Raw genomic sequence first — 14,472 nt, 5'->3', positions numbered from 1 at the left:
GGGGCGGGAGCGAGAGAGGGGGGGCGGGAGCGAGAGAGGGGGGGCGGGAGCGAGAGAGGGGGGGCGGGAGCGAGAGAGGGGGGGCGGGAGCGAGAGAGGGGGGGCGGGAGCGAGAGAGGGGGGGCGGGAGCGAGAGAGGGGGGGAGGGAGGGAGGGCGGGAGGCTGAGAGGCCGGGAGCGAGAGAGGCCGGGAGCGAGAGAGGCCGGGAGCGAGAGAGGGCGGGAGCGAGAGAGGGCGGGAGCGAGAGAGGTAGTGCATGTGAGTAAGTGAGATGCTGAAAAGGCCTTTGATAGGCTGGAATGGGGGTATCTGTTTGAGATCCTTGGTAGGTTTGGTCTTGGACCTAGATTTATGTCTTGGATCCAGCCCCTATATAGGACCCCCATCACGAGCGTTCATACGGATGTCATGAGCGCAAAATATTTCTTTTTAAAAAAATTTTAGAGTGCCTGCACATCTTTTTGGGTTGTGGGGGTGAAACGCAGACAACACGCGAGAATGTGCAAACTCCACACGGATAGTGACCCAGGGCCGGGCTTCGAAGACGGGTCCTCAGCGGTGTAGCTACAGTGCCAACCATTGTGCCACCGTGCTGCCCTGCGCAATGTATTTCCAGCTGAAGAGAGGCATGAGGAAGAGGTGTCCATTACCCCGCTTATGTTTGCCGTGGCAATTGAGCCTTTGGCCATGTCAATGAGGTAATCCATGAGTTGGAGGCGGAAGGGGGGGGCAGTAGGGAGCATAAGGTATCTCTATACGAGGATGATTTGTTGCATGTGGTGGGTCCTCAATCCTTTGCAGGGAAGATAATAAAGTTGTTCAGGAGTTTTCTTTCCTTCTCAGAGCATAAATTGAACCTGTGCCAAAGCAAATACTTTCAGGCACATGATTGGGCCTCGCTCAATCAGCTAAGTTTTGCGGGTTTGGTAAATGGGGTCAAGGCTGGCTTGAGGAAGTGGGATCACCTACTCTGTCCCTGATGGGCAGGGTTCAGTCGGTAAAGATGAATATCATCTCAAGATTTTTATTTTTGTTTCAATGACTCCTGGTTTTCCTTCCCAAATATTCTTTGTGAAAGTCAATAAAATGATATCTTCTTTTATTTGGGCAGGCAAGACCTACGGATTTGCAGGGTGTTCTTGCAGAGGGAAAGGCAATCGCAAGGCCTAGCGTTGCCCAATCTGTTATTTTATTATTGGGCAGCGAATATTGAAAAAAACATTGGGGCTGTTTATGGCTTAAGAGTCCATATGGGAGCAGATTAAGAAGACTGTCGACAGGGGCACCAGCCTGAGGGCCTTGGTTACGGCTCCTCTTCCGTTTTCCCCTGCGAAGTGGACCATGTGTCCAGTGGTTGTGGCCACTCTGAGAATATGGAGACAGTTTAGCCAGCATTTCAAGCTGGGTGATATGTCGCTGTTAGCCCCATTTTGTGGTAACCATCGTTTTGTTCCGTCAGCCTTGGATTCGTCATTTGGGGCTTGGGGGGAGGAAGGGTTGGAGCGGATTGGGGAGATGTTTATAAATGGAAATTCATTTGTTTTGAGGAGCGGTTGAAGTTCCAGCTTCCAAGAACAAATCTGTTTAGGTTTTACCAGATGCATAACTTTTAGCAGAAGGGGATTCCTTGGCACCCTCCCCCTTTTTGATGGATAGGATTCTTTTGATGGTGGAGCTGGGGGAGGGGTAGATATTGGAGAACTACAGTTGGCTGGCGTCGGTGGAGCAAGATCCATTGGATGAGTTAAAATGAAAGTGGGAGAGGATTCTGGGTCAGGCTTTTGAGGGGGGGGGGGGGTGGAGTGAGGTTCTGCACAGAGTCAACTCCACCTCCTCATGTGCAAGGCTCAGCTTGATTCATTTCAGGGTGGTGCATAGAGCAGATGTGACCGGGGCACAGATGAGTGTTTTTTTCCCCCGGAGGTAGAGGATAGGTGCGAGCATTGTTCATGTGCCGTCAAATCACACGCATATGTTCTGGTCTTAATAATAATCACTTATTGTCACAAGTAGGCTTCAATGAAGTTACTGTGTAAAGCCCCTAGTTGCCACATTCCGGCGCCTGCTCGGGGAGGCCGGTACGGCCTCTTGTCCTAAACCTGTGAGCTTTTGGGTCTCCTTTAGCACCATGTCAGGGATTCTTGGGATTGAATTGGAGCCTTGCCCTTTGATGGCTATCTTTGGGGTCTCAGGATGCAGCACATGGCACAGTGGTTAGCACTGCTGCCTACGGCGCTGAGGACCCTAGTTCAAATCCCAGCCCTGGGTCACTATCTAGATGGAGTTTGCACGTTCTCCCCGTGTCGCCCCTACAACCCAAAGATGTGCAGGATTGGTGGATTAGCCAGGCTAAATTGCCCCTTAATTGGAACAAAAAATAATTAGGTACTCTAAATTTAAAAAAAAATCTTTGGGGTCTCTGACTTGCCGGAGCTGCAGACAGGGGTGGATGCTTTGGCCTCCGCCTCACTGATAGCCGGAGAGTTCTGCTTGGGTGGAAGACTCCAGTTCCGCCTAATGCTTCAATGTCGTTAAGTGACGTTATGGAGTTGTTGAAAAGGTCAAGTCTTTCATGAGGGCCTCGGCAGATGAGTTCTGCTCGAGGTGGCAGCCTGTTCATTTCCTATTTCAGAGAACTGGTCACCATCAGATGGGGGGGGGGGGGCTTTGGGATTTTTTTTGGGGGGGGGGGTTTGTCATGTCTGTTTTTTCTTTGTGGGGGTTGGGGGGGGGGGGGTTGAGTTCAGAATTCTAACAGTAATTGTGTAATTTTGTTTTTTTATTATGTTGAAAAATTTCTCTGAATAAAAATATTTTTTTCAGAAAAGTATACTGAGTTTGGCGGGGGGATTATTGAACTTAATGCGAGTTCTGAGAGACTGTGAACGTGTGAGGAACTGGTGCTTTCTTTCAGGTGTTGCAGTTTAAATAGGGTGTGGCTTTGGAAATGGTTCTTTCCATTGCAAAGAATTTCCTGGGTGTGGAAGAGATCACTCTGGCTGGTTTACAAAGGGTGGTTAAAACAGCTCTTGGATTTAGCAGTCAAGCTACAGTTGACTTTACCTGAAGCTGTGAGGAAGGTGGAGGTAATACAAATGATAGCTCAGCATTTAAATTTGCCAGTAACACAACCTGAATCATTAGAATTAGCTAGAATTCAATTGCAAATGAAACAATTAGAGATGCAGGAAAAAGATAAACAGAAAGAAATAGATCTTGAAGAAATTAGAAATGCAAGAAAAGGAGAGAATGGCTATGGCAGAGGAAAAAGAAAAAGAGTGTGGCTGTGGCAAAGAAAAAAGAGGGGGCATTTCAAAAGGAAATGAGGAAACTTGACGTGGAAATGGAAAGATTAGCAAGGGAAGAAATTATAAGAAAAAAGAGAGAATTGACGGAAACTGGGACTGCAAAGAGAACATCAATGTAAAATGTTGGAGTTAAAGGCTGAAGCTGAAGAAAATCTAGAGGAAGGATTAACACATACTGGTCAAAAGCCTAGTAGGGATATGGTTAAAAATATTCAAGCACTACCAAAGTTTGATGAGAAATTTGTGGAAGCCTTTTTTAAATCTCATTTGAGAAAGTGACTAAACAATTGAATTGGCCAAAGGCCATTTGGGTATTATTGGTTCAAACAATGTTAGTAGGTAGAGCAAGCGAAGTGTTGACATCACTATCAGAGGGGGTATCTAAGGATTATGATGAGGTGAGAAAAGCCACCTTCAGTGGCAGAAGCCTTCAGACAGAAATTTAGAAATCACCCGTACCAGCCTCCCCGAACAGGTGCCGGAATGTGGCAACTGGGGGCTTTTCACAGTAACTTCATTTGAAGCCTACGTGTGACAATAAGCGATTTTCATTTCATTTAATTTCAAAGAACCAGGTCAGGCATATAATTTCAAAGAATGAAACAAAATAAAATAGACCAAACATATGATGCTCTTAGGGAAATAATTGTTTTGGAGGAATTAAAAAATTCACTTCCCGCAGTAGTGAGAGCTCACGTGGAAGAGCACAGGGTTAAAACTACGAGACAGGCAGCGGAAATGGCAGATGACTGAATTAGTTCATAAATCAAGGTCTGGTTTTCAACATCAATTTCAATCTGTGAAAGTTAGAAACTGGAGAAATGAGAAATTCACAGGAAATCAAGGCAAAGGAGATAGAAAGGAGAGTTTGCCTTAGGTTAAAAAATAAACATATGATATTGGAAGAGAGATAAGAAAACTTGAATGTTTTCATTTCAATAAAGTTGGACACATGAAGTTGCAGTGTTGGTGGCTTAAGAAAAGTACCAAGGGGCAGCACGGCGGCACAGTGGTTAGCACTGCTGCCTCACGGCACCGTGGTTAGCACTGCTGCCTCACGGCGCCAAGGTCCTAGGGTCGATCCCGGCTCTGGGTCACTGTCCGTGTGGAGTTTGCACATTCTCCCCGTGTTTGCGTGGGTTTCGCCCCCACAACCCAAAGATGTGCAGGGTTGGTGGATTGGCCACGCTAAATGCCCCTTAATTGGAAAAAATGAATTGGGTACTCTATTAAAAAAAAAGAAAAAGTACCAAGAAGACAGACTCTTTAAAATAAGATAAGCCAGTGGGGTTTATTGAAGTGAATAAAAAAACATGGTTCCAGTGAAAAGTTGCAAAAAGGTCGACAGCTGGTTCAGAGGTTGGTGGATAAGTAGTGCCAGATCATTTAAAAGATTTTATTTGTGAGGAAAAGGCTTACGGCTGTGTACAATGTGGAGTAGGTAATTAAGATTAAGATCTCATTCTTTTTATTTATTTAATTTTTCCAATTAAGGGGCAATTTCCCGCTGGGTCAGTGTCTGTGCGGAGTCTGCACACTCTCCTAGTGTCTGCGTGGGTTTCCTCCGGGTGCTCCGGTTTCCTCCCACAGTCTAAAGACATGCAGGTTAGGTGGATTGGGCATGCTAAATTGCCCTTAGTGTCCAAAAAGGTTAGGAGGGGTTTTTGGGTTACAAAGATTAGGGTGGAAGTGAGGGCTTAAGTGGGTTGGTACAGACTCGATGGGCCAAATGGCCTCCTTCGCACCGCATGTTCTAATTTAGCCAGGCCAATCCACCCACCCTGCACATCTTTGGGTTGTGGGGGTGAGACCTATGCAGATCCGGGGAGAATGTGCAAACTCCACACGGACAGTGACCCGGGATCAAACCTGGGTCCTCAGCGCAGTGAGGCAGCAGTGCTAACCACTGCCACCATGCCTACCGGAGATTAAGATATTAAGGGATACAGGGGCAAGTCAATCCTTAATGGTGAGAGATAAGGAGATATGTTGTTCAGAAGGACTATTGCCAGGCGAGGTGGTGATATGTGGAATTAGTGGTGAAAGGAGTAGCATGCCGCTATGTAAGTAAGGTTAGAGTCCGGTTAATTTCATAGATTTCATAGAATTTACAGTGCAGGTGGCCACTCAGCCCATCGAGTCTGCACCGGCTCTTGGAAAGAGCACCCTACCCAAGATCCACACCTCCACCCTATCCCCATAACCCAGCAACCCCACCCAACACTAAGGGCAATTTTGGACACTAAGGGCAATTTAGAATGGCCAATCGACCTAACCTGCACATCTTTGGACTGTGGGAGGAAACCGGAGCATCCGGAGGAAACCCACGCACACACGGGGAGGATGTGCAGACTCCGCACAGACAGTGACCCAAGCCGGAATCGAACCTTGGACCTTGGAGCTGTGAAGCAATTGTGCTATCCACAATGCTACCATGCTGCATTAAAAATGGTGGTCGGAGTCATAGAGAAATGACCTTTTTGAGGGGTACAATTCACCCTGGGCAATGATATAGCTGGATCACGTGGGAGTGATGCTTACTGTGATTGAAAAGCTGCCATCTGTTACTGGTGGAGGGAGTGAATGCGGTAGATGTTGCTATGTTTGGATCATGACAGAGTGAATCTTAAAGTAAGCAGTCGATCTCAGGTTATAAATAAAGCCTGGCGCAGTTGGTTAGCCCTGCAGCCTCACGGTGCCGAGGTCCCAGGTTCGATCCTGGCTCTGGGTCACGGTCTGTGTGGAGTTTGCAAATTCTCCCCGTGTTTGCGTGGGTTTCGCCCCCCCCCCTCCCCCCACAATCCAAAAATGTGCAGGCTAGGTGGATTGGCCATGCTAAAATGCCCCTTAATTCGAAAAAAATTAATTGGGTACTCTAAATTTATTTTTAAAAATTATAAATAAAGTCCATTCAAAAGAGAAGTTATAAGGTTATTGAAACATGCCTTTCAAGCAGGTTCCTGAGCTTTGAAGTTAATCATTGCTTTACTGAGTACCCCCTCCGTGCAGCTAGTCAAAAGTTATAAATTACAGATGCACCTAATAATGGTTGCTTGGGGATTAATATTTGTTGCAAGATTGAGGCAAGGAAAATAATACGAACAGGCTGGAACAGCTTGTCTTTTACACACTGATCCAGAGGATTAACATAGGAGGGAACAAGAGCTGCAACCCCAACTTCCTGCCAGAGCAGGACTTGAGTGCCAAATACGCATTTATTTACACAATATTTGTATTAAAAAAATAGAAACATGGTGGGCAAAGCATCTTGCCGAACGCCAAAAGGTTTATATAATATATACACATTTATAATATTTTTATAATGGATAGAGAGACTTGTTTCGGTCACCAGGTAGCAGTGGACATTTAAAAACTTAGATATTATCCATGTTTTAAAAAAAAAAACATTTTTGATTGGATTTGCAGGCAGTGGGCCTTTTAGAATCCCTACACTGCAGAAGGAGGCCATTCGGCCCGTCAAGTCTGCACCAGCCCTTGGAAAGAGAATCCTACTTGCCTCCGCCCTATCCCTGAAACCCAGTAACCCCACCTAACCTTTTGGACACTAAGGGGCAATTTAACATGGTCAATCCACTTAACCTGTACATCTTTGGACTGTGGGAGGAAACCGGAGCACCTGGAGGAAACTCACGTAGACACAGGGAGAAAGTGCTTTTTGTTTTTTCCCCCCATCACTTTGACCTTTTTGCTGTGTTATTGTTGTGTGATTTCTGTTGCTGCCAGGTTGGGTCAGGTTGTACTTTGTAAATGTGAATTGGGCCTCGGCTGACTGGGCGGGTGGGATCAGGGAGGTACTAATGTAATTGGGGGTGGAGTTTGATATCATAGGGGGTGGGCTGCTGTGTCACCAGAGGCCAGGGTGTGACGTGGGGGACCCACAAAGAGAGTGCGCAGGGCTTCCAAAAGTCCGCCTGTGGATGGGATGCCAATCAAATGGGCTGATTTGTCCTGGGTGATGTTGAGCTTCTGGAGTGTTGTTGGAGCTGCACTCATCCAGGCAAGTGGAGAGTGTGAAGATAGGTAGACCATCATCTGTATATAATATGAGTAGCTCATCATCATCATCTGTACGTGTATTATAAGTTAGATGTTTTACTGCTGTAGTTCTAGCATCCGACCAGCAGGTGGGGCGAGTATGCAGGCCCGGAACTAGATGTACCATGTGTTTCATCAGAAGGTGTTTGTAAGGAGTTGATAGTAGTCGCAAATTAGAGTAGCTCTGTAGTATCTTAGTGTAAGTTAGTGTTAGACATTTATTTCCAACTGTATTCATCTTAGACATTTTAGTTATTCGCTAGTGTTAGTAATAAATAACTTTGCTTATAAAACAAAGTCTAATGTTCTTTGTTCACACTACAATATCGAGATTCCACATCCGCCCAATCAAAGAACACTACAGAGAGTATTCCATCACACTCCTGATTGGGCCTTGTAGACAGTGGATAGGCTTTGGTGAGTCAGGAGGTGAGTTACTTGCCGCAGGATTCCTAGCCTCTGACCCACTCTTGTAGCCACAGTATTAATGTGGCTAGTCCAGTTCAGTTTCTATCAATGGTAGCCCCCTTGATGTTGACTGTGGGGCATTCAGCGATGGTAATTCCATTGAATGTCAAGAGGAGATGGTAAGATTCTCTCTTGATTGAGATGGTCATTGCCTGGCACCGTGTGGTGCAAATGTTACTTGCCACTTGTCAGCCCAAGCCTGGGTATGGTCCAGGTCTTGCTGCATATGGCCAGGGACTGCTTCGGTATCAGGGGAGATGTGAATGATGCTGAACATTACACAATCATCATTGATCATCCCCATTCCTTTCTTTAAAAAATTTTTTTTTAGAGTGCCCAACTAATTTGTTCCAATTAATGGCCAATATAGCGTGGCCAATCCACCTACCCTGCACATCTTTGGGTTGTGGGGGCGAAACCCACGCAAACACGGGGAGGATGTGCAAACTCCACATAGGCAGTGATCCGGAGGGGGAACGAATCTGAAGCAGTGCTAACCACTGCGCCACCGTGCTGCCCTTGAACATCCCCATTTCTAACCTTATGGTGGAAGGAAGGTCATAGATGAAACAGCTGAGGACAGTTGGGCCTATTGTTTGACATTAGGGCCAGAGGGGGACTAACACAGAAGCAATAGCTAATTCCAGTTTATGACATAAACATACCAACCGCCCATAGTACACTCACCTGGAATATAGGGACTAAAGTCACAACTCCATAGTACCTGCAAGACAACAGCACACATTATGTTCAGAGTGCAACTCGCGCTGAATGAATATTAGTCCCAATCCTGGGTTGTGTGCAATGGAACACATAGCTTTGGTAAGATATATTCCCATACTGAATGTGGCCGAATGGACCTATTTTAAAGTAGGGACCAATTTGGGAATCGTGAAGAATGGAATGAAATAAGGTCCCCCGACTTATTAAAATATCTTCACCCCAAATTACCATAAATGTTCTGCATTGCTGTACACTCTACTTCAACCCATTGAATCTTCTGATTAACAACTACAATATCCTGGAACTCCTAGGATAAATACTACTCCTAGTGCAGGGCGGCATGGTAGCACAGTGGTCAGCACTGTTGCTTCACAGAGCCAGGATCCCAGGTTCGATTCCCGGCTTGGGCCACTGTCTGTACGGAGCCTGCATGTTCTCCCTGTGTCTGCGTGGGTTTCTTCCGGGCGCTCCGGTTTCTTCTCACAAGTCCTGAAAGATGTGCTGTTAGGTAATTTAGACATTCTGAATTCTCCCTCTGTATCTGAACAGGGGCCGGAATGTGGCGACTAGGGGCTTTTCACGGTGGCTTCATTGCAGTGTTAATGAAAGCCTACTATGCAAATTACTTCATCCCAAATTCCCAGATTCCGATCGCCAGCCACTTTCTGAAGCTCCTGAAAAAACATTGCAACCTCAAATGAGCAAAAGTTTAAGACAAAGATGAATGGGAGATTTTTGTCAAGAGAGACAGAATGGGAAAGACAGAGAAGGAACAATGCAAACTTAAGGTCAACGGGAGGAAGGAGTTTCATCACCACAAGGCGGAAGAGGAAGAGAAAGAAAGTCACTGCACTCTCAATTTGACAGAGAAACCCAGAATCTGGTTGGTAATGTTATGGAACAAAAGCAGCAACAACTTATATTTATATAGCATGACATCGTGAAATCAGAATTTACAGTGCAGAAGGAGACCACTTGGCCCATCTCGTCTGCACCGACCCCTGGAAAGAGCACCCTACCCAAGCCCACACCTCCACCCTATTCCCATAACCCAGCAACCCCATCCAACCCTTTTGGACACGGAGGGCAATTTAGCATGGCCAATCCACCTAACCTGCACATCTTTGGACTGTCTCAAGGTGCTTCACAGGAACATTATATAACAAAGTATGACACCGAGCCCATTAAAGATATTAAGAAAATGATCAAAAGCCTGGTGGTCAAAGAGGTAAGTGCCTTAAAAGAGGAATGAGGGAATTCCAGAGCTTAGGGTCCAGGCAACTGGAGGCATGGCACCAGTCGTGGAGCGGCTGCAATTAGGAATACACAAAAATCCAGAATTAGAGGACCAGATATGTCGGAGGTCATGGGGCTCGAGGAGATTACAGACAGACATAGGATGAGGCCATGAAGGGTTTGAAAACAATGAGAATTTTAAAATAAAATCAGGAGCCAATGAACACAGGGGTGATGGGGGAATGGAACTTGCTGTGTGTTAAGACACTGCAGCTGGGTTTTGGATGACCTGAGGTTTACAGCAAGTAGAATGTTGGAGACCAGGAAGGATTGCTTTGGAACAGTTGAGTCTATAGGTAATGAGTGCCTTCAGCTGTTTCTTGATATCATGTGGAATTAATCATATTGGCTTTTGTGATGTGGAGGACAGCAGGAGAAGACCGTGATGGATCATTCACTCAGCTCTTGGGGCAAAATTAAATATGGCAGAGGGGGTCAGACGTCATAGCATTCACACGGGTTCGGAGGATGTACCTGAGACAATGTCCCCCCCCCCCCCCCCACACACACACACACACCGCTAGCCGCTTCAGGCTATACAGAGAGTCGGAGCAGTTCCTGATCAAGATGCAGAGTTGCGGGCTGTACTCCACGGACGTTGCCCGTTCCAACTTGCAGTTGGCCCAATCCCAGCTTCTGCAGGACAGCCTGCCAGACCTCCTTATGGGCGGGGGCCCATGGGTTTCCCAGGCAGGGGGCCACGTCGCCCTCGGCACAGGGAGGGGCTGGCCCAGAAAGCTTGGGAAAAGAGGCAGGCAGAGCACTGGGGTTGGCGAAAAATCCAGAGTGGAGCGGCTCCTCATGGCCATTGAAAACAGGCTATCGCTCAATCACTTAAGACAGGGCCGTTTGTGGGTTCAAAGATGGGTCCTTGTCCATGTCAGAATCCAGCTCCTGTCAAGTGACACAATAATTTTTCCTGTTTCTTGTCTTGAAGAAGTACTGTTCCACATTCCGGACAACAGTCGGCCAGCATCCTGTATCTTTTCAGCAGGTAATCCCCCATCAGTTTGATAATCTTGTCCTGGCGTTCATGGCGATCACTTCATCTCCACCTCAGACAGGGGTTCCTGTATCCCCACAATTCAGAGCCATGCTGCTGCTGCGGCCGGAAGTCGTGGCCGGTAATCTGAAAAGCCAGTCGCTGTGTGCTTCTCCCGCAGTCGGGAACGTCGTGACTGATTGCTCTGTGACCCTACCTGCCTGTGACCTACCCTGATGTAGAGGCAGATTTACTCTGTATCTAACCCTGTTCTATAACTGGCCAGAGAATGTCTAGTTGAAATGAAAATCGCTTATTGTCACAAGTAGGCTTCAAATGAAGTTACTGTGAAAAGCCCGTAGTCGCCACATTCCGGCGCCTGATCGGGGAGGCTGGTATGTTAATTAGAGTACGAAATGTTCTTCTGGATCAAGGATTCTAGGCTTGAACTGACACTGCCAAAAACAGAAAAGCAGTCTATTTCCGACCACTACTAAGTCTTACCTTGATTAACGCACACCAAACAACCAGTTGGAAAAGCAAGAGAGCGGCCAGGTACTGAACAGGAAGAATCTATTACTAAAGGTGGTGACTTTCTCTTTAAAAGATATCTTCCTTAACTAGCCAACCAAAAGGCCAAGTGGGGATGAAATAGTTTGCAAGACACTGACCCTCTCTGTGCTACTCACAGTAAATTTTGCACTGCAATCCGCACCAAGTTCAGCTCCACGTCTGCTTCAGCAGAGATCTTCTGGATATGACGGAATCCGTCAATGTACGGCAGAATCTGATGGAGACAACATCAACCAAAACTTAGCACATAGCCCCACCAACACAACGGTTCAATGATAATCTTGATTGGACAATCACTGAGCCAGGTTGGCTCCTACAGTGCTTTTTGTTTCCAGTGGCTCCTCTATAGGATGCATCCTCACATTTTTGTACACAGAGAAAATGTGGACATTACTGCCACATTAAATGGCTGAAGCAGACAGCACTGACCTATTTAAGGGGAGGCTTGATGTATGCATGATGCATATGGCACAAGCTATGTGTGGTCTGTAGGTTCCAGTGATAGAACAGAAGCCACATGAGGTCAGCCAGACAAATTGGAATTCAGTAATTCCTCCAGGCGAGCTCAGGGTTTGATTCACTCAACAATAGGGTAACTTAATTGTGCAACACCGCGGAAAGTGGAGTTGTGTCTTCAAATCACATGGTAATTACTGGGGTGGAAAGCCATGTGGCCCACCTTAGCTCACCTGTCCAGAAAAATCCATCACCTCCCCCACATTGCAGCATCCATTATTTCAGAATTTACACTATCTTGGAGTCCTTCCATGTGATGATATGTGTGAAGACGAATTTACTGATACAAGTTGTAGACATTTAACTATTCTGATCCCTTTTCAAGTTACTAACATATGTTTATATCATGCTTTTAACACAATGAAAGCTCCGAAGTGCTTCACAGTAGCATTATAAAACAAAGAACGATGCCGTGCCACAATGGGAGAAACCTTTGTTCATGTCTTCGTATACAGGTCGTGTCTCAAATCTGGCTTTCTGAAAACCGGCAATGTCCAAAAGCTGGACATTTCTTGAAACTGCCATGCATGAATCTTCATTATTATTAGATGAGTAAAATAACATACCAGCTTGTTTAGCTACCTGCTGCATTGGCGTGGTGGCACCCGGTATAGTTATCAACTTCATCCACCTGTCTTTTCCCACGCTCTGAATAGTTCAAGCCACCCTTGACCCAAACTGAACCACCCAACCTGAAAGCTGGGAAGATTCAAATCCGGACGGACTCGGTCCTGATGTTGCCAGTTTTGAGACACTGTACCGGTGTTAAGTTTAATGACCAAAAAAGGAGAGTCTTAAAAGGAGGAAAGTGAGGTAGAGAGACAGAGAGCAGCAGGGAGGGAATTGCAAAGCTTGGAGCAACTGAAGGTTCAGCTACCAATGGCAAATCAATTATAATTGGGAATGCACAAGAGGACAGAATTAGAGAAGCACAGATAACTTTTGGAGGAGATTACAGAGATTGGGAAAGACAAGGCCTTTAAGGGAATGATAAAAACGAGAATGGGAATCTTAAAGTTAAGACTTTGCTGGACTGGGAGGTAGTGTAAGTTAGCAAGCACAGGGGTGATAGAGGAACAAGACTTGCTGGGAACTTTGAGATCATCCAAAGTTTTGGATGATCTCAAAGTTATGGAAGGTAGAATGTGGGAGACCAGCCAGGACTGCGTTGGAAATAATTGAGTTTAGAGATAACAAAGACGTAAACCAAGGTTTCAACAGCAGAAGAGCTGAGAGGCGGCGAAGTTGGGTGATGTTATGGAGGTGGAAACAGGCAGTGTTAGTGTTAGTATGAATATAAGATCGGCAGATCACCTTGAGATCAAATGTGACACCAAGATTACAAACAGACTGGCTTAATCTCAAAACTGTTGCCAGGGAGAGAGATGGAGTCAGTTGGCTTATGTCTTCCCAATACAGAACTGGAGGCAATTTCTGCTCTTCTTGGAGAAGCAGTCTGATCATTTATCAACAGTGGAGGGGTCAAGAGATTGCAGTGAGGTAGAGCTAGCTGATGTCAGCACACATGTGAAAGGTAACGCTGTGTTTTCAGATGATGATGCTAAGGGGCAGCATGTAGATGAGAAATAAGAGGGAGTCAAGGATAGATTCTTGGGGGAATACCATGGGTAGCAGTGCAGAGACAGGAAGAGAAGCGATTCCCTGGCTACAATTTGATAGATAAGAATGGACCCACTGAGTGCAGTCCCACCCTGCTGGATGACAGTGGAGAGGCACTGGAGAAGGATGTTGTGGTCACTCATGTCAAAGGCTGTAGACAGGATAAACAGGGAAAGTTTACCGTTGTCACTGTCACATAGGATGTCATTTGTGACTTTGGTAAGAGCTATGTGGCAGGGGTGGAAACCTGATTCAGGGAAATAAAATTTCATGACTTGTCCATGTGTCAACTATATACAGTATCATTTTAGAATTTGTTTCCTCCACCAGGTGCTTGTTCTGCTCTGCTTCACCTCCTTTATCATGCTCTGGCTCTGGAGAAAGCACCTACCGAGACCTCTGCTTTCACAACAAAAATCTGCAACAGACACCAACAAACGGACTTTTCCTCAAATGAGGAAGGACTGAGGAATCTGGTGTGTATTACTCAGCCAATGACTGCTGTTGTTTTGGCAGTGTCCAAAGCAGCCAGTCTCGTGTGTAGACCATTCACGATTGACAGGCTACTAGGCCAATGACTGCTGTTGTTTTGGCAGTCTCTAAAGCAGCATAGAATGTTTAAAGTTTCTTATGGAAGGCATAGACTTCCGGCCGACTCAGACTTTCATACACTTCAGGCATCCAATTTCCTATTCTTCTCGTGCCTTTCCTCTCACCTGCTGCGTTGTGAGATCCCAGTGAATTTTAATAAAATCCTCTTTACACTCGGTGAATACTGGAACATCATATTCCTGTACCACAGGCTGGTCTCTCCGCTGGGCGATCACCTTCAGGTGAATGGTATTGGATTCATCTACAAGAGCGACAAACCATAACTTACTTAGAACAGCAGCAGCATACACCTCCATCTTCAACAGCACTGAGAACCA

The 14,472-nt window shown here is 46.1% G+C and overlaps 1 protein-coding gene and 1 pseudogene across 2 annotated transcripts in view; both read right to left on the bottom strand.

Annotated features, from left to right (window-relative positions):
- Window positions 1-14,472, bottom strand: part of nprl2 (NPR2 like, GATOR1 complex subunit) — a 76,018-nt gene that overhangs the window by 36,112 nt on the left and 25,434 nt on the right. For both annotated transcript variants that reach the window (XM_072472060.1, XM_072472059.1), the window contains exons 5-7: window positions 14,260-14,396; window positions 11,524-11,621; window positions 8,521-8,557 (exon numbers count right to left, since the gene is read on the bottom strand). In XM_072472060.1, coding sequence (XP_072328161.1) covers window positions 8,521-8,557; window positions 11,524-11,621; window positions 14,260-14,396 — 272 coding nt within the window. The remainder of the gene's footprint in view (window positions 1-8,520; window positions 8,558-11,523; window positions 11,622-14,259; window positions 14,397-14,472) is intronic.
- LOC140387777 (protein ZNRD2 pseudogene) lies at window positions 9,156-10,897 on the bottom strand (annotated as a pseudogene).

The sequence above is a fragment of the Scyliorhinus torazame genome, chromosome 13, assembly GCF_047496885.1.
Source record: "Scyliorhinus torazame isolate Kashiwa2021f chromosome 13, sScyTor2.1, whole genome shotgun sequence".
Lineage (NCBI taxonomy): Eukaryota > Metazoa > Chordata > Chondrichthyes > Carcharhiniformes > Scyliorhinidae > Scyliorhinus > Scyliorhinus torazame.
This window is presented reverse-complemented; position numbering and strand designations above follow the sequence as displayed.